Source organism: Falco rusticolus, chromosome 8, assembly GCF_015220075.1.
Source record: "Falco rusticolus isolate bFalRus1 chromosome 8, bFalRus1.pri, whole genome shotgun sequence".
In the NCBI taxonomy this organism is placed as follows: domain Eukaryota; kingdom Metazoa; phylum Chordata; class Aves; order Falconiformes; family Falconidae; genus Falco; species Falco rusticolus.
Window position 1 is genome coordinate 1150165 of NC_051194.1, and position 22523 is coordinate 1172687.

At 37.6% G+C, this 22523-nt stretch overlaps 1 protein-coding gene across 5 annotated transcripts in view; it reads left to right on the forward strand.

Moving 5' to 3' along the window:
• TCERG1 (transcription elongation regulator 1) overlaps window positions 1-22156 on the forward strand; it is a 34900-nt gene extending 12744 nt beyond the window's left edge. For all 5 annotated transcript variants that reach the window (XM_037396925.1, XM_037396926.1, XM_037396927.1 and 2 more), the window contains 15 exons: window positions 1269-1469; window positions 2734-2849; window positions 3992-4080; window positions 5116-5276; window positions 6116-6182; window positions 7263-7398; window positions 8369-8458; window positions 9201-9319; window positions 11383-11533; window positions 15886-16050; window positions 16836-17018; window positions 18175-18354; window positions 19282-19365; window positions 19613-19713; window positions 20922-22156. In XM_037396925.1, coding sequence (XP_037252822.1) covers window positions 1269-1469; window positions 2734-2849; window positions 3992-4080; window positions 5116-5276; window positions 6116-6182; window positions 7263-7398; window positions 8369-8458; window positions 9201-9319; window positions 11383-11533; window positions 15886-16050; window positions 16836-17018; window positions 18175-18354; window positions 19282-19365; window positions 19613-19713; window positions 20922-21123 — 2045 coding nt within the window. In that variant the 3' untranslated portion in view covers window positions 21124-22156. The remainder of the gene's footprint in view (window positions 1-1268; window positions 1470-2733; window positions 2850-3991; window positions 4081-5115; window positions 5277-6115; window positions 6183-7262; window positions 7399-8368; window positions 8459-9200; window positions 9320-11382; window positions 11534-15885; window positions 16051-16835; window positions 17019-18174; window positions 18355-19281; window positions 19366-19612; window positions 19714-20921) is intronic.
• The last annotated feature ends 367 nt before the right edge of the window (window positions 22157-22523 follow it).

Here is a 22523-nt window from a genome sequence, read left to right on the forward strand (position 1 = left end):
CCCAATTGAATGAATATATATACTTTATTTTCAAAACAGTATAAATGCAAATATCATATTTGGCCAGGAAATAACTTTCCCAAATAACTGTTAGTGTTAGCTTCTTTTATACAAAAATTCAGTACAGTTTCCTGTAATCATTGAGTTCTGTAATAACTGTGAATCTCTTCATGCCCATACTTCTTAGTTATTAGTTTCTTGTGTGTGGATTTTTGTTTTTCCTACTTCCACATGTATAGTGACATGATTGTGCTCGCATGTTGGTGTGCGTGTATGTGCGTCTTAGTATAAATTTTCATTTTCCACATTGTGGATTTAACTTACTGAGAATACTTTACAGCAATGCATAATGTGTGCTTTTCCATTATTTGAATAAGATAGACTTTTTCACAGAAGTGTTAAAGGCTCAAAATTACGATGTTTTAGTTCTGGTCCTATTAAATTGGTTTTTCTAGAACTTGTCATTCAAAATATGTTCAGTATATCCATTTTGTTGGGAAGTAGAGAAATAATAGAGTAATACACCATTCTGGCTTTCTTATCTTTGGATATTTGCTTGCCATTTTGCTTTAGGACGTCAATAAAATGTTTTTTTTTTTCCAATCAGTCTGCAGTATTAAACAAAACCATCACATAATCTCAAATTACTTCATTCTCATCAGTTTTTATCCAAGGCTGTGAATTAATGTTAACTTCCATTAAGTCAGGATTTAAGATTTCTCAAGAATCTTAAGATTCTTTGCCAAGAATCCATATTGCATGGCTCAAATTCAAGCCACTGTTGTCTTTTTTTTTCAAGAGCAATAGGAATATGTCTTAAAATGACAGCATAATTAAACAGTGGAGCAGATTTTTTTTTTAAAAAAGTAATTATTTTCTATAAAGATCTAAAATACTTTTTTAATAAATACAGCACTTAATTTTAAAGTATTAAAGCAAATGTCTGAAAACTAACAAGCTTTGTGCTTGATTTGTGCAGAATTACACATTAATTAAAACAAAAAGCTATCTAATCTGCCTGCTAATATGGGCATTATTGGTTATAAAACATGGGAAGGAAATATAGTAACAGGGTGTTGCTTTCCAATTTAATTTTGAAAAATATCTTTATATTTATTTATATAGGTTGATTATTTGTAAACTAAGTCAGTAAAGCCCTAGGCATTGGTTCTTGGGTACTTCATTGTCACTTACTGTTTTCTTTCCTTTCTTCCTTTCTTTTTTCTTTTTTTTTCTTTTTTTTTTTTCTTTTTTTCTTTTTTATGCAGGTGTCTTGCCAGGCATGGCCCCTCCCATTGTACCTATGATCCATCCTCAGGTTGCTATTGCTGCTTCACCTGCTACATTGGCTGGAGCAACAGCAGTCTCTGAGTGGACAGAGTACAAAACAGCAGATGGAAAGACTTACTATTATAACAATAGGACTTTGGAGTCGACATGGGAAAAACCCCAGGAACTGAAAGAAAAAGGTACTCTTGGTTTTTTGGGGTTTTTTTTCTTCTCTTTTAATACAGCTGTATACTACGCAATGCTGCTTAGACCATTAATGATTGCGTTTGAAAATGTGAATGGGCATGTTTTTAATCCCTAATCATTTGGGAATATTTCTAATCCCTTATCTCCTTTAAGAATATTTTGGAATCCTAATTATAAGTATCCTTTCAAGTTGGTCTCAAGTCTGAAAGTTATAGTTTCTTTGTATTGTGAGAGTATTTGGTTCTAGAGTTGCTTCTGAATCCTGACATGCTTGGGTAAATGTGTGTTATCAGTCCAGTAGAACGTATGTACTTTACATACTCACATGTTTGAGAAGGTCCCAGTTGCAGAAAGATGGACAGTGAGGGGAAAATTCAGTTGTTCTAAAAACTATAAACAAGGAAAGGATGAACATCATTGAAATGCTAGATTTCAGATCTTTAAAAGTCAAGTATATAAACAAATGTGGAATATGAGTAAAAATAAATTACCTCCCCCTGTCCACATCCCTAGGTTTTATTCTGGTCATATTCCGTGACTCTTTATTTGAATTCACATTATATTCAAGGGTGATTGGAGGGAAATTAGTCTTGTATCATAAATAAGATGCAAGGGGCAAAAATCCTGTGGCTTTTATGCAGTTTATAAATTTGTTTTAGGAAAACAAATCCAGTGAGAGCCTCGTTTTATTGGCTGCTGAACTCTTTATTTACAAGAAATCTTTGTTTAGGTACATTCAGAACACTTACACAGTTAGCTAGTTTAATACCCATTTTTCTAATAATTTGCATTTAAATAGTAGGTCTTTTTACTGAGGTGAAAACATCTAAGACGGCAAATACCAATTTTGCTGAGTAAAGATGATACTTATTTTTTTTAATGGGTGCAGAGCAATCCTAAGATGAGTCTTTATCAATTTTCTCTGATTTCCATGGTTTTTTGTCAACAGGATTTCAAATCTGCAAGTGTTCTTTGGTGTTGTGCTGTTGGTTGATATGTTTATTGGTGTTTCAGCTGCTTCTGTTGGTACACTTTAGTTAGCTTTTTAGAATGATGGGCTGCCTTATGCTATTTAGTTTTCCAGTCCCAAGTGGATCTTGGTACAGAAGGTAATGATGTTGTCATAAGCAGACAATGTAAAGCCCAAGAAGGACAGAAGGTGGTCATTAAAAATACATTGGTGGTGGTTGTGCTTGGAAAATACTGATAAAAATTTGTTGTGGCTCTATAACAGTTTCTTAATAATACTTTATTCAGAAAAAATGGAAGAGAAGATTAAAGAGCCAATTAAAGAACCATCGGAGGAGCCTTTACCAATGGAGACAGAAGAAGAAGAGCCAAAAGAAGAACCTATAAAAGAACTTATAAAGGAGGTAAAAGACCTTGCAACCAATAGTCAGTATTGCCATTTTGAATCCTACATCCTACAGGTGTGGATGTATATGTAGACCAGGCATATTGACAGGAGATATGGTTAGTAATTTGAGTTCTTAAATTCCTGGGGTGACTTTGAAAGCCTTCCTTTTGGACTCATAGCTTTTTTTTTTTTTGTAATTGTCTTTTTTTGTTGTTGTTGTTACAATAAGGAAAAAAGGACATTTAAAAGAAAAATACAGACTTTATGAGTTAAGAAATTAAGAACACGGAAAAGAAGTTGGCTAATTATGCAGACATGATGTTCTCTCGCTGATTTTAAGGTGTTCAGAAAAATGAAACTTGTCCTGAATGTCTGAAATCTTTAAATGAATAGCTTTTTCTCTATTCCTTTACTTCTTTATTTTGAACAGTTCTGAAACAAAGGTTACACATTCTCCACCTGCTATAACTGATCAGTTTAGTCTGGTAGGAACACATGGCCTAGCAATCGTCTGTAGTGTTTACATTGCAGTAAACAAAATTAACTTTTTTCTTGTAAGCCATTCTGTCGTGCTGAGAAAGCATAGTTCTTGAAGGTGCTAAGGTGTTTAAATAAAAATTAAAGCTTTTATACTGATTTCTGTGGACTTCAACATAGCTTAGTAGGCAAAAAACCAGAATTCAGTTGCTGTTTTTTATTACCACTCTACCCCGTTTGCTTTTGAGGTAGTTGCTACTTTGTTTATTTCTGCTACAAAGGTTATTGTGGATTTTTGACTGTTCCGTACTACGTGTCTCATTTTCAAGTAAATTTTAAAGAATAAATCAAAATCTCTTTGTGGGAAACTACACCCTTGTTCCTGTATTCAGGCCTTGACTCAAGGATTCATGCAGATCTCGGAAGGTGTTTAAATAAGGTTGCGTTGAAGTCGAAAGTTAAGTAAACACTTAAGAGGTTTTCTGAATTGAGATTTTTGAATAGCAGTTACTGTTGAAATTCCAGTGCTTCTGTTTTAAGCTTGGATGAAGTGTAATTGCGAACTCTTTCTTAGCATTGTTTCAGAATATATTTGCTTGTTTAAAACAAGTAAGTTAGTTCATAATAAATAATTAGCTAGCTGTCATTGCCTGAATCCTGTAACTTGTTTTCTCGCTTGAGGAGCCAAAAGAGGAAGAAATGACTGAAGAAGAAAAAGCAGCTCAGAAGGCCAAGCCGGTGGCAACCACTCCTATTCCAGGAACCCCGTGGTAGGTAATGGTTTTCCCCATGGCCCGCTACCGCGGGACTGAAACATCAGTCCCTGAAGCCACCAGGAAGGTTACTGGGTAGTTAAAACCAGTAATAGTATGTGAGGATGCTGTTCTTCTATGCTTCTGGATCAAATAATGTTGGATTTCTCCAGCCAACACTGTTCAGGCTGTCCCACAGCTCACGATGTTCAGTGGTGTGTGTGTAGCCTTTGTACCACACACTAACTGCAGTCCTGTTAGGTGCGTTACCAGTATAGATTTCATATCCCAGTTTCCTTCATCTGCCACTGATTCCTTCTGATCTGGTATGAAATACTGGCCAAAAAAATAAAATAATTTAAAAAAAAATAGTCTTGGACTTCTTTTGCCTTGGGGAATTAATAGGTGCTGGCCAAAACAATCCTTTTTTTTTTTTTTTTTTTTTCACTTGGCATAGATACTCAGCAGGTGCCTGTGTGTATAATGTCATGATGAGGTTACTCTTGCTGTAATGTATGTAAATCATCTTGGTGTGCTTGGATGACCAAGGTAGAAATCTTACTGATGGAGGAATATTGTCTTAATTTTTGCAATTCAGCCATTGATGCTTTTTTATTAATGTTTGATGTTTAAAACTGCCTCCCTTCAAATTATCTCTGTGATTCTTTCATCCCATCATTTATCCAATTCTGGCATGATCGTTAGGTTGCTTTTTGCCGTCTTTTGCAGGGCATTGAAGCGATGAGGTACATTTTATCCCCAAATCAAATTCATCTGTCTGAAACATTTTTCTAGAGAACTGAGTATACTGCAGTTCCTGATAAAAAGCATTTCTAAAATTGCATTTCAGATCTGCTAGCAAAGAACAGCAATAATTCAGTGTCCTGTTCAGACAGTAGGAATGTCTGGTAGTTGTGCAGTGAGTGTAACCTGGGTCTGTCTGTGACCGTTGTGCTTGTGAACAGTCTTTGAGTGTGGTAACAGACTGAATGAAACAGAATGAATGAAACCAACAGCCATACGAGACTCCCTGTCTGACTGTTCGATTTCTAGGTGTGTGGTGTGGACCGGCGATGAGCGTGTTTTCTTCTATAACCCTACCACTCGCCTTTCGATGTGGGATCGACCAGATGACCTAATTGGAAGAGCTGATGTGGACAAAATTATTCAAGAACCTCCTCACAAAAAGGGAATGGAAGAAGGAAAAAAACTTAGTAAGAGCAATCGTACTGCCTTCTTGAGAAGTCTGTATATCATTTATTGCTTATTTTGTGTTGATTTCCAAAGCTAGCAATATTTGAAATAAATGAGAGAAATGTAAGGACATACTGAAAAATTTATATAGCTTTGGAATTGAAGAAGGCTGGTGGGAATGCAGGTTTATAGAGTCCTTTGGGGAGAAAATAGTCCATTGAAGAAAGTAGATACTAACAAGGTTAACTTTTCTCTAAATGCCAACAGGCTGAAAAAACTCCACGTTTTTACTGACTTAAAAAAAGGGACTGTGTTTGTTTTATAAGCAAGAGGAATTCAGGGGCCAGAAAAGAATTAATCATAATATATGAAGGGCTCTCACAGAAGAGGATTTAACTTAGAGAACATCAACTGGAATACAGTTTTGGAAACAGCTGCCAAGAGCAGAGAAACATTCAAGAAGCTGCTGAGATGAGACTTGTTTCTGGCATGAGTTCTAGTAAATAGTCCTGGGATGACACATGGCTTGGTAGTTGGAGGAGAGCAAAGTGCATGTACGTAATCAGCAGGTCCAAATGTGCTTCATTAGACTGTTTAGCCTGAGGGTTTTTTCCCTTATTTCCCCTGGGAATAAGAGGTCAGTGTTTGCCATTTTAAATGCAAAGTTGGCCACAAGTCTGTTAGTCCTGCTGCCAAATTCAGATAGTGTTATTCTGAAAGTGACTGAAAACTGTATGTCTGTCTTTGTCAGAATACATTCTTGCTGCATGTGTTGTCCTCTGTTTTTGCACAAGGCTTCATTTGTAAATGACACTTTGCATAAATACAAAATCTGAAGTATTATTGAAATCTGTTACAGTTAGAGAAGAGCATGAATCTACAGAGGACGCAAACGAAGATGAGCCTATTAAAATTAAAAAGCGCAAGTAAGTTTGTGTTTTTGATACTAAGTGGTCTGTGTTGATAAAGTTTTTCATCTGAGCAGTGTGTATTCCTGTCGTATTCAGCAGAATACAGTTACTGTATCCAACGGTAACTGATAGGATCGCTGAACACGCTCATCAGCTTTCTGCTATTTTACTTTAGTAGCTCAAGTATTTGATATTTCTCTGAGGTAGCTGAAATTCATGTGTAGCAGAAATAGCATCTCCTTTGGAAATCATTTGAAATGGAAATAAATGGTGTAAGTTGGTGAATCCAAGGAATATTTTGAGTGCAGTTTATCTTAAATAGTTTGCTTCTGTAGCTTGCTTATCTAGCTTGTTGATTTCTGTGCACAAGATTTTGTTGCAAAAAATGCAGCCATATATACTTTTCATAGTGATTACTGTTTTCACTCTGTTATAAAGGTTTGAGAATTTTGCGTAAATCTTTTGGTCTGTATTGCCTATTGGAAGCGATACATGTCACTTCACTATTAAGTTATGTACACAGAGTGTTCTAAAAGTAGTTTTACCATTTTATTTGGTTTTGCATACTTTTAGGGATGATCATAAAGTTGTTAGCAGTTAGAGCTTTGAGTGTGTTTGGCATGAAGCGTCTTTGCTCTCTTAGTAAACGTAGATCAACAAACAGCACACTTTTTTCCAGAAATGCTTTGATGGATGAATGTATCACTCTCTTTACGGCACTTTCTGTTGCTCAGTTTGAACAACTCCCTTAGCCATAGCCTTCTCACGGACCTCATGGTCTTGAGTGGGAGATAAGAAGATTCGTGCGGTTAACGGAAAATCTGTTGCACATCTGGCAAGACTGCTAAATACAATCAGAATGTGCCAACTTCCTGGAGTCATTTGGCACTGAAGTTATTGAGAATATTTTGGTTCTTGAGCTCTTTCAGTATGAAAGCATTCATAGCCAAGCCTCAAAGAATGGCTTTCATGACCTCTGAGCCTGCGCTTCTGAGGTAACGGGTTATGTCCATCTTGTGCTGGTGCAGTTCAGTTTCTAACCTCCAGGGTTAACACATTACTTCTCAAGTTATACTGTATGTTTGATTTTTTCAGGAAAGACGATAACAAAGACATTGATTCAGAGAAGGAGGCTGCTATGGAAGCTGAAATTAAAGCCGCTCGAGAGAGAGCCATTGTCCCTCTGGAGGCTCGGATGAAGCAATTCAAGGACATGCTTCTAGAAAGAGGGGTCAGAGAAATCTGTGTGTGTGAGAGATGGAGGGGGAGGGAAGGAGGGTTTTGGGCAGAGGCCTCAGTTCTTAGCAAATTCAGAACCTGCAGTGCTTTATGTAAGGAAAACAATCTCACCCTTCCTCTGAATAATGGATGCATTTGGCACACAACTCCATATTTCAAAGAGTATTACAATTATAGCAAAATTTTGATTTCCAAGTAACTGAAATTAAACAGTATCAAGACAGATTTTTGTTTTTACTTTTTTCTAAGTAATTACCTAATTGAAAGCTGCCATTGCAAATAAGTAAGATACACAAACTGTACACATCCTTAATGTTTTTGGAAATGTTCCTACATGAGAAAAGCAGTAAATTCCACTGTAGCCTGTATGCTCTTATCGTTAAATGGGAGACTTCTTGCTTTTAGTTAACAAAATTTGAACTCTGCTTGATACCAGTCAGTTTTGATGGATAAGTTAGGCTATTAGAATGTAAGTTTATATAGTAACTTTAAAAAATGGAAGTGGTTCCAGCTGCCTGTGCAGCTTTCATTTGGTTTTAATAGCTGGATTTTATGGGGTAGTTTTAATTAAACTTGTTTAAGATGAGCTCAAATGTGTTTAAATCTGTTTCTTTTGTAGCAGAACTGTTTACACTCATAACACTTAGAAAAAGTGTAAAGCAGGCATGGGATATGAGAACATAGAATCTCAAGGCTTTCTTCTGATGTACTTTTTTTTTTTACCCTAATTGTCACACATAGTAATAATTACATGTGTATTACTATTTAATGTTCACAGCCAATTAGTGTTGAAACTTGCTATGGCAGCCTCCATCATCTATTAGCGATGAAAGCTTCAGAATGAGTTTGTTCCCCTCTCCATCAGATGTCCTGTAGTTTTCAAGCAAAACTGTACAACTTCTGTATATTTGAGGAAACTTAATTGTTAGTTAAAATCTGACTTTTTTTTTTTTTAATTGAAGGTCTCTGCTTTTTCAACATGGGAGAAAGAGCTACACAAGATAGTTTTTGATCCTCGTTACTTACTTCTCAACCCAAAAGAAAGGAAACAGGTAAAAGAGAAGTCAGATTTACTCCCCATCTAGACACAGCTACTACAGGCTTTATCTAAATCCTCAGTCTGCTATTTTTGTTCTTCCTGACCTTCCAGACTAATCAGTGTTGCAAGGGATTTTTGTTATAATTAGGGTTTGTCCGGAAATGGAAGAAGCCAGCAAGAAAAGAAGTGAGTTTCTAGTTTTTATTTTTCCTGTGGTTGGAAGATCTAATATTTTAACACAGTGAAATTGTTACTTACCTAGCTCACAAAACCTAAACATAGCTATGATAATCATCAGTATCTCTTCAAAATATTGGCACAATGAATAAACTATTTTTTAATAAAAAAGGGGTGGGTGGGCTAAAGCACATATTTATTGTTAAGCAAGTTCTCCCTCCAGAAGCTTTTCTTCAGATGGATGTAGGCAAATGGAAAACTTGAAGACTACATGAGGTGTCTGCTGTCCTAAGCATACAACCCAGAAAAATTTTAACATAACACAAATGTGTAAGAAACTTCTTCGTAGGTCTCAGGTTATGATACAGTACACTATACGTTCAGAGGTTGGAGTAATTTGCATATTCAAATGCAAAGAGTCCCTAACCCTTCTTTCTGCCTTGTTTGTGTTGGCTCTCTGCTGAAAGGAAAGGAAAGGAAATAGGAGAAAAGGAAAGAAATGGGATTTTTCCTCCCTCTTGCCTAGAGCTTATTGGTTTCAGGTTTGTGTTTTATGTCGGTGACTGGTGTTTCTGTAGGTATTTGATCAGTATGTGAAAACCCGAGCAGAAGAAGAGCGCAAGGAGAAGAAAAACAAAATAATGCAAGCCAAGGAGGATTTCAAGAAAATGATGGAAGAAGCAAAGATTAATCCAAGGTAGGAGCTTCTTTCTAGTTCATATCATAAGCTGTATTAGAATGAATTATGTTGGGTGGTATTAGGTAGATTAACCTCTTTCAAAATGGGCAGAGAAGAACCATCAGATATTGTTGAAATCTTCTTTTGCCTGCTTGCATTCGCCTAACCCATGAAATGATAGAGCTTGTGATTTATAACTATTTACATACTTTAAAGCATTTTGAAGAAGTCTCCAGCATGCTGTCCAGATTGTGAGAAAAGCCTCATGATCCACTGCAAGTTTTCTTCAATAACCCTGTTTCTTCTCAAGAGTATTAGTAGTCTCTGAGAGGTACTAGGGAGATTTCTTCGGTTTGAAGGGGCTGAAAGGATGTTTTTCTGGTTACAAAGTATGTTAATAGTAATATGGTAGAATGTTTGGGTTGCTGTAATATAGAAATTATGATGTACCCCTCACAGTCAGACCTACCTGCAGTGATAATAGTGAGGTGAGGACAGCGAATGTACTAACGTTCCAGACTCTACTGCTAGAATTGTTTGTTTCACAGGCTTCTCGCACAGAGTTCATGAAACGTGCTTATGTCACCAGATGAGCTCTAAATCATTCTCTTTCAGCATCTCTTGGCTTATCTGGCATTAATTCTTTTACAGCGAAGTAACAACTCATTTGTTAAGCTTAATTTTTTTTTCAGTGACCCATTTTGGAAATCTGGTGGAAGCCAGTGTTATGTTAACTTCTAAATTGCATCAAATCTGATTAATAACTTAAAACACCTGTCTGCTCACTTTATAAGGGTAACAGTTTCGACAGTAGTAGGCTGGGAAGAATGGAGGCATGGAAATGTTTTAAGAAAATGTTCATCAGTAATAAGTTTTAACATACAATTTGGAGACTAACATGGACTATTATGTTAGCCTTGGTGTCCTCAGCTTCCAAGGTATCTCTGGCGTGACATATTGGGACTGACTCTTGTCTGATTATGGGTTGGGGTGGGAAAGAGTGTTCCAGCTGAAATACTGTCTTGTTTAATCTTATCCTTTGTCTTCTGGTTTCAGTGTTTGTCTAAAGATATTGCTGTACTTCTGTGAGTGCCAGACTGTTTTTTTTATCATCTCAGTCCAACATGCTCAAGAGTTTGTGTTCCACTTCACTTAAACAACTCTTGTTCTTCAATATAGCTGTACATACATTCACTTTCTAATCTTTTTGAATAAGCTACCAAATTATCTTCTTGTTTCAATTTACCCTACAGCAACAGTAGGCTGGATTTTCCAAGTCTAATTATTTCCATGCTGTGATGAAAACATTCGTATGATTATAAGTGTCTCACGTATTCTTGGGGCCAGATTTGCATCAGAGCTTGGAAAAAGCACAGTAGTGGTTTTTTTCGAGGTAAGTGGCAGTACTATATCTACTGCACAGATTGGAATCTGGCCCTGGAGGTGAGAGAACGGTCAGGGAAATGCTATGGAGATAATGGGTTGAAAGCCCAGTGTGGCTGCATCTGCCCATGGTGCTTAAAATATTTCAGCTCTGTGTTTGAAGATGAGGCAATGCAGTGTTCACTGTAGAAGGAAAAATTGATTCAGTCAGTGTCTTTTGTGACTCATACCAAAAGGTGATTTTCTTGGTGAACTCTTAGCATGGTTTGGCTGCAAGTGAATGCACATAAAATCTTCAGTTTCACAGCTGTGAAATAACCTGGACAGACTGGTGGCTGAACTGTTAACCCAGTCATGAAGATTTTTGTAGACAACTGAGGGTTTTTTTTATTTCTTCTTGGGTTGCATTGTAGGCTCTCTTCCTACACGTGCACTTTCTGCAGATAGCTGTATTCAAACAAACCAACCAACCAACCCCTGTAATCTCTAACAGTACCTTTCACGTGTGTGCCTAAACCTGACTCCTTTCTATATAGTTCATTGATCAAGCATCTCTATAGCGAGACCATAGGATGTTGTCTTCTTTTTTTTAAATTGTGCTTTGGCATGTACTCTAGCAGAAGAAATATTTCTCTGCTGAACCTGCTTCCCAGCAAAGACAGCTCTGCCAAATGAGTTCACTTGCCATTTTGTTGCAGAACTACTTTTAGTGAATTTGCAGCCAAGCATGCTAAAGACTCGAGATTCAAGGCAATTGAAAAGATGAAAGATCGAGAGGCCTTGTTTAATGAGTTTATCACAGCGGCAAGAAAGAAGGAAAAAGAAGATTCGAAGACCAGAGGTGAGAAGGTAAGGTGACTTTTTTTAGTTCCAGCAGTGTGAATGGTGTGAGTCTGAGTGAGGTGGGACAAAGCCAGTGCTTGGTTTCCAGCAAGCCTTCTCTGAGACACAGTCCTTCTCTTTCCGTAGAGGTTTTAGACTGCAGACACTTCACAGGTGTCCCTTTGGTCCTTCTGAACTGATCGTTTTTAAGTTTGCAGGTACACTGACTTTTAGAGTATGTAGAATTGAACTTTAAATGTATTTGTGAAGCTGAGTTTACTTAAATAATGACACATTTTTTTCCTTTACCTAAGCAAGTAACATATTTTTAACTGGAATAGTGCCTGATTATTATATATTTCTTTTAAAGTTATATTATCGTGAAACATTAAAAGGAAAAAGATTCTTGTCCTGTTTGGCTGGAAACCCCAGATCTGGCTACTACCTACCTCTCTGTTCTCCAGTGGAGGCAGTAAGAATTTGAAATTCTCTGCAGGATACTCGGTTTAAATTTCAAACAGCTTCCTTATCTTCTCTTTCCATCTAAAAGCTAGCACTTTAGTGACTTTTTAATCTTTCAGTAAATACATCTTATGTATAAACTGCTGCTTATTAGAATTAAAGGTCAGCTATTAAAGATTAATGAATTCCAAATGTCACTTGACCGTATTGTCAATAGCAGGGAGCAGGCTTTCGCTGCTGGGGAAGCAGGCTGCTATGGAGGTGGCGTCAGACATTGCCATCAAAATATGCAGCCACTTACTTAAATGTCCCTGTGTGTTGTGTGAATGGAGAAAATAACCTCTAAAGCCTAATCATGTTTGACATTTTGAAGTCTGCAATGTTTATTTTGTAGTATTAAGTTATTGCAAATTTCACCTATTGAGAATGCATAAAGAAGAGAAAAATGCTGAATAACAGGTTGGATGTAGGACAATTTCGTTATTAATAAAGTTTTGCATATTTTTTTTAATCTAGGTACTCTGGTCTAATTAGATTCTGTATTCAGTTTCTTTTCAAATGTTGACTTATTGCTGATATTTTCAATAAATGTGATTTCAGAGAAGAACTGATGTAGTTCAAAATTAAGACTTACATACTGCATTTCGATTATGAATATGGAATTTTAAAGCATTCTTGCAGCTTAATAGTGTAGTTAAAGACTTTAAAAAAAGTAAATATTTGCTTTGTTGTTGCATGATCTAAAGTTGAAAATTTAGAAGAAGAGAGATTGTGTTTGTTTGCTTTTGAAATAATGTTTTTTCTCCAAAAGCCTTTTGTAACCATTTTATGTATTCTGTTTTATAACAAGTGGATAGACTTTACAGTTATGTGCTGTGCGGCCTGTCAATCAGTTCAGTCTGACAGCTGTCAATCACTGACACGCAAATATTATGGGATTCCCTAGTGAGGAAAGAATTGGTATCTCTGTGTGGTGACTTTAGCCTCCCGCAGTTCCGGTACTTTACATTTTTTTAGTTTTTTTCCTTGTGAAGTGATGAGAGTTGTACCTGCAATGTGTTAACTGCCAAAAAAAAAAAAAAAAAAAAAAAAAAAAAAAAAAAAAAACAAACTTCTAAATACTCCTGAAATATTTTCAGTCTTATTTTCCTTTGATTTTGAAAGTGCTTAAAACATAAAAGAAAATTTAAGGCATTTAACCTGAAGCTTTCTCAGTCTGTTTTAAAAGTCCAAAAATCTTTATTTAAGGAAGATCAACTTTACAGAAATCTTTAATGTAAGGGTGTTAAATTATATAATGTTTTTGATTTTGCTTCATTGAGTTATGGCCTATCGGATGGTGAAAGAGTAGCCAGCTTCTCAGATGGTTGTTTTTATTCACGTGGCTAATTTTACTTAGTAAGTACAATGCTAATACTTCAGATGACAGACCTGAGGAGGTACACGTGGGTTTGAGGATACCGGGGAAGGGACTATGAGCTGGCAATGTCGACCAGGCTGCAAGGACGCCACCTTGTTCCATGTCCTTGAGATGAGCCATGCCAGCCGATGAGCCTGATGTCCCGTTTTACATAGACTTAATGAAATATTCAGCTGCAAACATGCTGCAGCCCGCTGTGCTGATGGCTGTCTCATCTGTCCTGTATCAAGACCTCTTAACAGTTTCCTTGCTTAATGGTCTGCTCAGTGGAGCTAGTTACTTCGTATAGCTATACCTAACTTGCAGTGTCATAGTGCTACGGTCTTAAAACATTATTCCTTGGTAAGATGTTTTTGACTCCATTTTTTGAGACCTTTTTGCCTTTTATTTTTTTTTTTTAATTGAAAACCAAATTGCAATACTTGTGCTTTGTGTTGCAGATGACTGAAGTTAAACCCATGCTCTAAGAGCATTAAAGGTTTGGAGATGTCATTTGTTTTTCTCAGGAGGGAATTGGCTGTACCCTCCTGGTTTTCTGCTAGGTCAGCTGCTGGTGAAGCAGTGGATCCCTCTGGCACCTCCTTCCAGCAGTGCAGGAGCCCAGGGGGAGGGAGGCGCACCAGGCGGGGTGTTGCTGGTGGCTCTGGCGGGAGCATCTTCCTGCAGATCGTGGCGGTGGTCTTGGGTCTGGTTTGGTGTTGCAGCAGGTAGCACGGCGCTTCCAGCAGTGTTGTGGGTATGCAGGCTTCATCCTGTGGAATAGATACATACAATATATATGATTTGTGCAGAAATTTTGAAATACCCTTACTTTATAGACTTCTGTAGTAATGTCTGGGAATTTTTTAATTTTTAACCAATATTTTTAATGCCATGGCTTAGAAAGCTTCATATTTTTGATACTGCATGCATGTTTTAAGATGTTTTGAAACAACATTCTTAATATTACAATGAATAAACGGTTTGCTTAGCATTTTATTCATCTACTTTAAGAAAAAGTGATAGTGCTGTAGATCTAGAGCAACTTCCCACTGGCACTAACCAGTTGTTTTCTAATCTCTGCTTGCTTGCTATATTAGTATCTCCGCTGAGATAGTAAAGAAAAAAGCCTATTTTATGTTTATGTGTTAATATTGTGAAGAACTAAAATTATTGGTGGGCAAGGCTGCAGAATGTTGGTTCTGATCTTCATTTCATTCTTGCATTCTGCAACAAACCACATTTTCAGAGAACCAGGGTGTGACAGTTCTCTGGCAAGCCAGAGTTTGTTCGCCTGTCCCTCTGCTCGCTTCCCATATGAACCTCCGTGTTTTGCAGCTAAACTGCTTTTGGTGGTATTCTTTTTTTAAAGGGATGAAGAGGAGAGAGAAGTAGCAAAAAATGAATGGTCATCCCTTCTCCTAGGTTTTGGGGGTTTTGAATTAGTGTGCCATAAAGAGGGATTTTCGTTTTGCAGACCAGCAGGGTTTGGGATGCTGCGAAGGCAGCATGCTTGGCCTTGCCTGTGGAGTCCCTGGGGTCGTTCCCTGGCACTCGGCGAGTGAGGTGAACCAGCCCTCGCCTCTCTGCTTCAGAGAAATGGAGGCTTAAATGCCAGACCAGACTTCTAAGGCGTAAAGTGGTAGAAATATGAAGGAGGAAATACCTAGGACCTAAAGTGCAGCAGGAACAGGGACATTGTCTACCCCAGGAAAAAAAAAAAAAAAAAAAAAGATAAAGGCATAGTAGTTGCTCTTGCAGCTGCTGGTTCTGGGAGTTTGGATGAAAGCATGTTGCTAGTTGTCTCAAGATAAAAAAAACTAACATGATTGATCCTCTGCCAGCCCTTTGTGATGGCTGTTATGGACAGAGTGCTGACACGTCATTTCCAATTGACAAAGTAGACTACATTTTCTTAAACTTTTATATAAATGTGCATATCAGTCTTAAACATAATTTACTTAATTATCATACATGGGTAATTCTTTATTGGTTAGATCCATCTTAAGACATTGCTCTTTATCAGCAGATCCAAGTATTTACCTCTGTTCATTGTACACTTGCAGGATGAATCCATAAATATTCATTGATTTGTCTAGAGCCTTGTTTAAAACTGCATAGCTTCTATAGTATTGATATGCAAAATGCTATAATGTAGAATCAGTAACTTGTTACTTTGATGTATATATATATAAAAGCTCAAAAAATAAGCTTAAATTGGAGTAAATTAATAAAAACTATCGGTGAATAATTTTCTAAATAATATAGTTCGTCTTAGATGTAGCAGATGTTCTTAATTTATCTGCTTTAGCAAAATTGTCCCAAGGGGAAGTGAATTTTAGATGTGGTTATGCCTAAATTCAGAGTTTTAGTGATTTCTCTAAATTGTAATGGTATGTAATATTAATATGCTTCCCTCTGTTGGAGGTAAGTTGACTCCTTTTTTCGTAAGAGCAAACTGTTGGGTATCAGACTATTTTTCTCAAGTATTGTCTTTCTGGTTTTGTCTGTAAAACAGATCAAAATGGACTTCTTTGAACTACTGGCTAATCACCACCTGGACAGTCAGTCTCGCTGGAGCAAAGTGAAGGACAAAGTAGAGACTGACCCCCGTTACAAAGCAGTGGATAGCTCTTCACAGAGGGAAGATCTTTTCAAACAGTACATAGAAAAAATAGCTAAGGTATGCACGGTGCATGCAAAAGTATAACTTCGGATGTTCTTTGGTCACATTCTGTTAACATGTGAAGTTACTAACTAGAATATATGCTTTAGTTCAATACTAAAGAGAATTCTATACTGTAGTTATTTGTAGAAGTACCCCAGAATGACAGCTTGAAACTTACAAGTTCTGGTGGTGCTGCTGTTGCAGGTGTTCATGGTATACGTGTGCATACACACACATGGTATTTGGGAGAATTTATCCAGCAGAGCAAGAAAGGCAGAGACTCCTGTGAAGCTGTTGGTTGTAAAAATGGCTGTAAAAGTCCAGAAAATGGGTGCCGTATTGATTACCTACCAGGGTGGGCAGTTTCCTTTGCTGTTAAGCTCAGCTGATATAAAAATTTCCTTCAGGGATATAGATGGCTTATACATAGTTCCTTCACTGGTGGTTCTGTCTTAATCCAGGATTCTTTTCTCTTCCAGGTGATTAATATCTGAGAATGTAAAACTGGGCTAACAAATAGTGATACTGCTCTCCCCCTCTCCCCCTTGTATTTGGAGTTTGTCAGTGTACACAATCAATGTGCTCGTGAGGAATAGTTGTTCTGTGATCAGTGTTGTGAGCAAACATCTTTTCCCCCACGCAAAACCTGTTTTCTAATCCATAGATCTCAAATCACTTTTGAAGTATTCTGTTCCAAGGTGCCTTTAGTTTGGTAACACTTTAATTTACTTACCTGTCTGATGAAAATATGAAAGGTGTTGTATTGTTTTTATTGAGAAAAATTTGTTCTTACATTTCAGAACTTAGATTCTGAAAAAGAAAAGGAGCTGGAAAGACAAGCTCGCATTGAGGCAAGTTTGCGTGAACGGGAAAGGGAAGTCCAGAAAGCTCGTTCGGAGCAAACCAAGGAAATTGATAGAGAACGTGAGCAGCACAAACGGGAAGAAGCTATACAAAACTTCAAAGCGCTTCTGTCTGACATGGTGAGATATGGACAGGCTTTCTCAGCTTCTCCGTGCGTTCTTCTTCCAATTGTTGTACTACGTAACAGCTTTTTGGCATATGTGATTAAGTTTATGTAGCAATAGAATCCTGTTGTCTTCTCCCCACTGCCCTCCCCTCGCTGCTGGGCGTTCTGCATTGGTGGGAAGAGAATGCTTTGCATCTGGGGTTCATGTTAAGGCGTCTTGCCCAGGTTGTTAGTGGATAGCATTATTCCTGCTCTCTGTCTCTGGAGTCTCATGGGCGATGGCAGATTTTCGGTCATGCTACTGTAAATTTTGGTACATCTGTTGGAAAACTATATAAAGTTGAGCATTAGGAAGAGTCCCCTTATTTGTGCGTTGTCTCTCCATGCTCCAAATGCAGCAACTTTGTCTTACTGTTTCTGTGCTTAGGTTGTGTGTTTACTTTGTTCTGCTGGTCAGGCTGATCGGTGAGAGAGCGTTTCCTGTATGGCCAATGTCCTATTAAGGGGACAGTATTAGCAAAATAAGTTTTCACTTCTGTGTGTACTATGCCCTTGCTCCCTGGTGTAAGATATGAAATACAAATGTGTTACTAGTGCTCGGCTCCACGTTGCAGCAGTGAATTCTTTATAAGAGGGCAGGACTTAAATGGCTCATCACTCTGGCCTGGTGGTATAGCTAGTAAAGAAAGCCACAGCTCCTTGAGGATGCTCTCTGGGCTAGAAGCACAGCACTGCAAAGTTCCTAGTGTTTCTTTGGAAATAATTATCTCTGAGGCTGCCTTTCCAGACCACTCACAGTTAATATAGTATGTTATGCATAGAAGAGCGCACTGGATTTTTCTTTTTGAGAAAGTACTCAACCAAGTCAGTGGGGTATCTCCATCTGCATTTGAACTGATGCAAAGTAATTCGTTCTGCCACTGCCTGTTTAATATTTGTGGGGAAGCTACTACAGTCTTTTTAACTTAAAAACAGCTTGGGTTTTGGTTGGTGGTTTGTTTTGGTTTTTTTTTTTCAAGTTGAACCTTAACTTAAAACAAGAAAAATTATTAAAAAAACCTCACCAAAATAAACCACAACCAAACCCAAAAAACCAATACTAAGTAGTACATAAAAAGTATCAGTAAACTGTAGAAAAAATGATTTTAAAAAATCATCTTTTGGCTCAGGTGCGTTCTTCAGATGTGTCATGGTCCGATACCAGGAGGACTCTACGCAAAGATCACCGATGGGAATCTGGCTCCTTGCTAGAAAGAGAAGAGAAGGAGAAGCTCTTTAATGAACACATTGAAGCACTTACCAAAAAGAAGAGGGAACACTTTAGGCAACTTCTGGATGAAACTTCAGCGGTAAGAGTTGTATATATTCAAAGAGATTTGTCTTTTTCTGGTTTTCCATCAAACATTCTGATTTGTTTATTTTTATTTCCAGGGCCCCTTTGCTTCACTGCTGTCTTTTCTTCTTCATAACAAAATTTGTGCATTGAGTTTCCTTACCTGTTTATCTTGAGTGTTATTTTAGTTTAACATACAGTTAATTTGCATTTAAACTTCTAATCAGTGATCTTTTTATCTCCTGCAGGATGTTACTTTTCTTCAACACTGAATTATTTGATGCTCTTTATAATATGGCATCTTGCTCTTTCAGATATCTAGTGTGTTTGTCTTAATGAATATCAGTATATAATCTTACCAAGTTGATCTGTTTTGATGTTCTGCTTTATCTTGTGCTACTGAATCTGAACTTGTATTCTGTTTAATACTCTGGAAATCTATCATCTGCTTTGTGTATTGTGGGGTTTTAGTGAGTCTTGCTCTTTTTTAGTTACATGCCAATTTCAGTCAGCTTTCTTTTAACCCAAAAGATTTTACCTCATTTTTTAATGCATTAGTTAAAAGTCCTCAGAATATTAGGCAGACTTTCGGTGTGCTAGACTAAGATGACAGACATGTAACTCTCAAGCAAGCTCTCTGCAGGTAATTTTTAACAACATATTCATATACGATACCAGAAAAAGACTTTGGGATGTAAGTTATATTTGTGAGGATGTTGATCTGAAAATGCCATCTCAAAATAATAAAGAAAAGAAAATCAACTAATTAAAAAGACAAACATAGTTGGGTTTTGATTATCTATACTACACTTAAAAACACAGCAACAACTTTGTTAGCAGACTTGGGAGATTAGTTAAAAGCTTCAGATGTAGTAATATTTACATTCCGTGTTCTTAGAATCTAATTTTCTTTTAATTTAACTATTTTTGCTTCTTTTGAAAGATAACTTTAACATCAACATGGAAAGAAGTGAAAAAAATCATTAAAGAAGATCCAAGGTGCATTAAATTTTCTTCAAGTGACAGGGTAAGTGGTTTGCATCACTGTGGCTAACTTTGAGTATAGTGCAGGATACAGAGAAGGGAAGGTAGGAGCTGCTGAAATGGTTTCCGCTTTATGTGAACAGTGGTATTACTGTTTGAATAAGATCTTTTTAAAATTAAAAAGGTAAAAGATGAGGAAAAATGTCATTAACATGTAATTGTTGCTTAGGTTCAGTATGTTAGATACTTAATCTGCATTCAGTGTTTTAAGCTTACCTTTTTTATTCCAGAAAAAACAAAGGGAGTTTGAGGAATACATTAGAGACAAATACATTACTGCCAAAGCTGACTTCCGAACACTATTGAAAGAGACCAAATTTATAACATACAGGTGTGTACCATAATGTCAACAAGGGAGTCCTCTTTTTATTGTGCTTTTCCATGTTAATGGCAACAAACTGATGTATTTGTTTTTCCTACCATAAGTTGATGTCTGAGTTTTACACATTTATAACCTTTCATAACCTATCAAAAAAAAGAAGAAAAGTCTGCAGCAGCTGGAGACCTCTTTCTGCTTTGTTTTGACATTGCTGCTGCTGGCCAACAAGTAATGAAAATGAGACTAGCACAGGTGTGAGGTTCTTTTTGGCTTTGCGATAGTATTCTGTGAATACTACTTTGAGCTGTCAGGCATTAAATTTATTTTGTGGCGACAGCCATCTTTCATGTTTGTATTAGTCCTTGGTTTACACTCAGGAGGGATCAGTACTGGAATGAGGACTCTGTTTAAGGACTTTGGAGTAGACAGGAAAGAAATATTTGCTCCATTGAAATTCTATTTACAAAAATCATAATTTGCCTGGTTTCTGTGGGAGGGAGGATTTCATTGAAAGGGTGTGCCTTGCAGGTGGATAGATTTACAAAGCAGTTGGCTGATACAGAGTCTTTGAGTATGGACCAAAACATGTTTCCTATCAGAAATGGGAGTTCACTTAAAAAAGAGAAAATGAAATTAAGGTCTTCAGAACCCAACGACCCAGATGGTTCCTTTGCTGTCAGCACTGTAGTGTGCTGGGTTTCTGGGTTCAGGTGGGGCTGCTGCCAGCGAGCTGAGTAGCAGTGCTCTAAGCTGGTGCTGTGGGCACAGTCGGTCAAGCTCAACTGTAATGGAGACTTCTTCATCCAGATTCTGTGTTTGCTTCTTTCAGATCTGGTTTTGGGTTTTTGTCCCCTCTAGGTTTTAGCATTTGTATAGTTCGTGTAGTGCTGTGCTAGGCTATGTCCACAGCCAGACACAAGTCTTTCGTGGTGCTTAATTAATGTAGCACAAATGTAGGCAACAAGCCTTTATTTCCTGTGCATAGAGTACTGTTGATGTGCCTAGTCCTGACCTAAAGCAGCATCTTTCTAGCTAAGAAGATACCCAGCTCTTTGTACCCTTTCCCTGCTTTGCCTTTCCGTTGACTCACCGGTGTTTCCTTATGGTGAGGGCAGCTCCTCTGAGGTCACAGCAGCCGCCGCTGGGAGCAGGGTGAGTTCCCGGTGTGTTCTGTGCGTCCTGGAGAGCTGTTGGGTGGTAATTCTTATGCTTGCTTTCAGATCCAAAAAGTTGATCCAGGAGTCAGATCAGCATCTGAAAGACGTAGAGAAGATACTACAAAACGACAAGCGGTATCTGGTACTTGACTGCGTACCAGAAGAGAGACGCAAACTCATAGTCTCCTATGTAGATGACCTGGACCGTCGAGGCCCACCCCCACCACCCACAGCTTCAGAGCCTACAAGACGAACAACAAAATAGTTATGAAATACTCTTAAGCCAAGGGTATCTGTTAAATCAAAAAGCTTGCATGAGCCATCTGTCAGGTTTATACATATACATTACCGTGAATATATTGCAAAACCATCTGAGGAGCAGAGGAAGAAGCAGCATTTGTGAACGTAAAATGGTCTCTGGGGGGGAAAAACCAACAACAAAAAAACCCACGCTAAAGGTATTTATGAATTTCTTTGGGACATGACTGACAAAAATCCGAACATGTGGGCTGTGTTTGGTAACTTCAGATCTCAGAGCAATGCAGTATCTGTATATGAGGTGTGGATGTCTGATATTTGGAGACATTCTTCTCAGCAGTGTCATACATGTGAGTCTGAAGGATGATCACACTTGTGGTTTGAACTTGTACTACGTGTGTGCCACCAGCTTCCTAATGGTTACCCGCGGTCCCTGGCTGAGGAGGTGAAATGCTGTCCGATAGCTTAAATTATTGATTACTGAAGACAGTGTTCTGGAAACACAAGTCCCAGTCCTCTGCTTGCTTTCACCCTTGTAAATGGAACTAAATCCATTAAAGCCAGAGTTAGAACTGAGAGAGGAGAATTAGAACTAAGAGACCAAATTAAATTTGTTCACAGGTCTGCTTTGTTCCTTACCCTATCCATGAATTAGAAGCAAAATGAGGTTGCTCTGCCCAAGTGAAGATTTATCTGATAGTTTTTACTCGAAGTTGGAAACACTTGCTAAATAACAGTGGTTACTGGAGCAGAACAGGACGGTTGTATAAACACATTTTTATTTACGATAAAGTGATCTTTACATACTTCTGGATTAGACTGTGGATTTCCCCTCTGGGCAATTCTTGTAAACTATACTTCTGTTTTGAATGTTAAACTTGTGTTTCTAAAGTTTAATTTTGAAATGTTGGGATTGTTCAGTTTATGTATTTGAACTACAATAAACCAACCCTTTTTATATATGGATTGTACAGGCCTAATACCAATTTTTGTTGGATTTTGGTGGACTTGTGAATTTATGAGTAAAGCAAACAACTGAAGTCATACTGCCTAAATTCTTGGCTGTGTTTGGCAAAACAGCACCTGTGGCACTGCGCGATATTGCATTAAACTTCAGCAGCAGCATTCAGGTTGGCATACATCCAATAGGGTGCCAAGCAAAATGGTTTTCTAGTTTAATTCTTTAGTCCTTTGCTTAAATATTAGATGGTAGGAGTGGCAGTGTCAAAAGTATTTCCTTCTCTCTCTTCTGTGTTTGGCATGGATCTCTTCCTCTGAGTTGGGGGCTGGGGAAAGATTGATTCTTCCATGAGAAATTGTTTCCCAGCAATTGCTGTTTTGGTAGCCAGCCATTGGGACTTGCAGTCTGAGCACCAAGACAGAAGGTTGTTCACAAAGATCTGGACA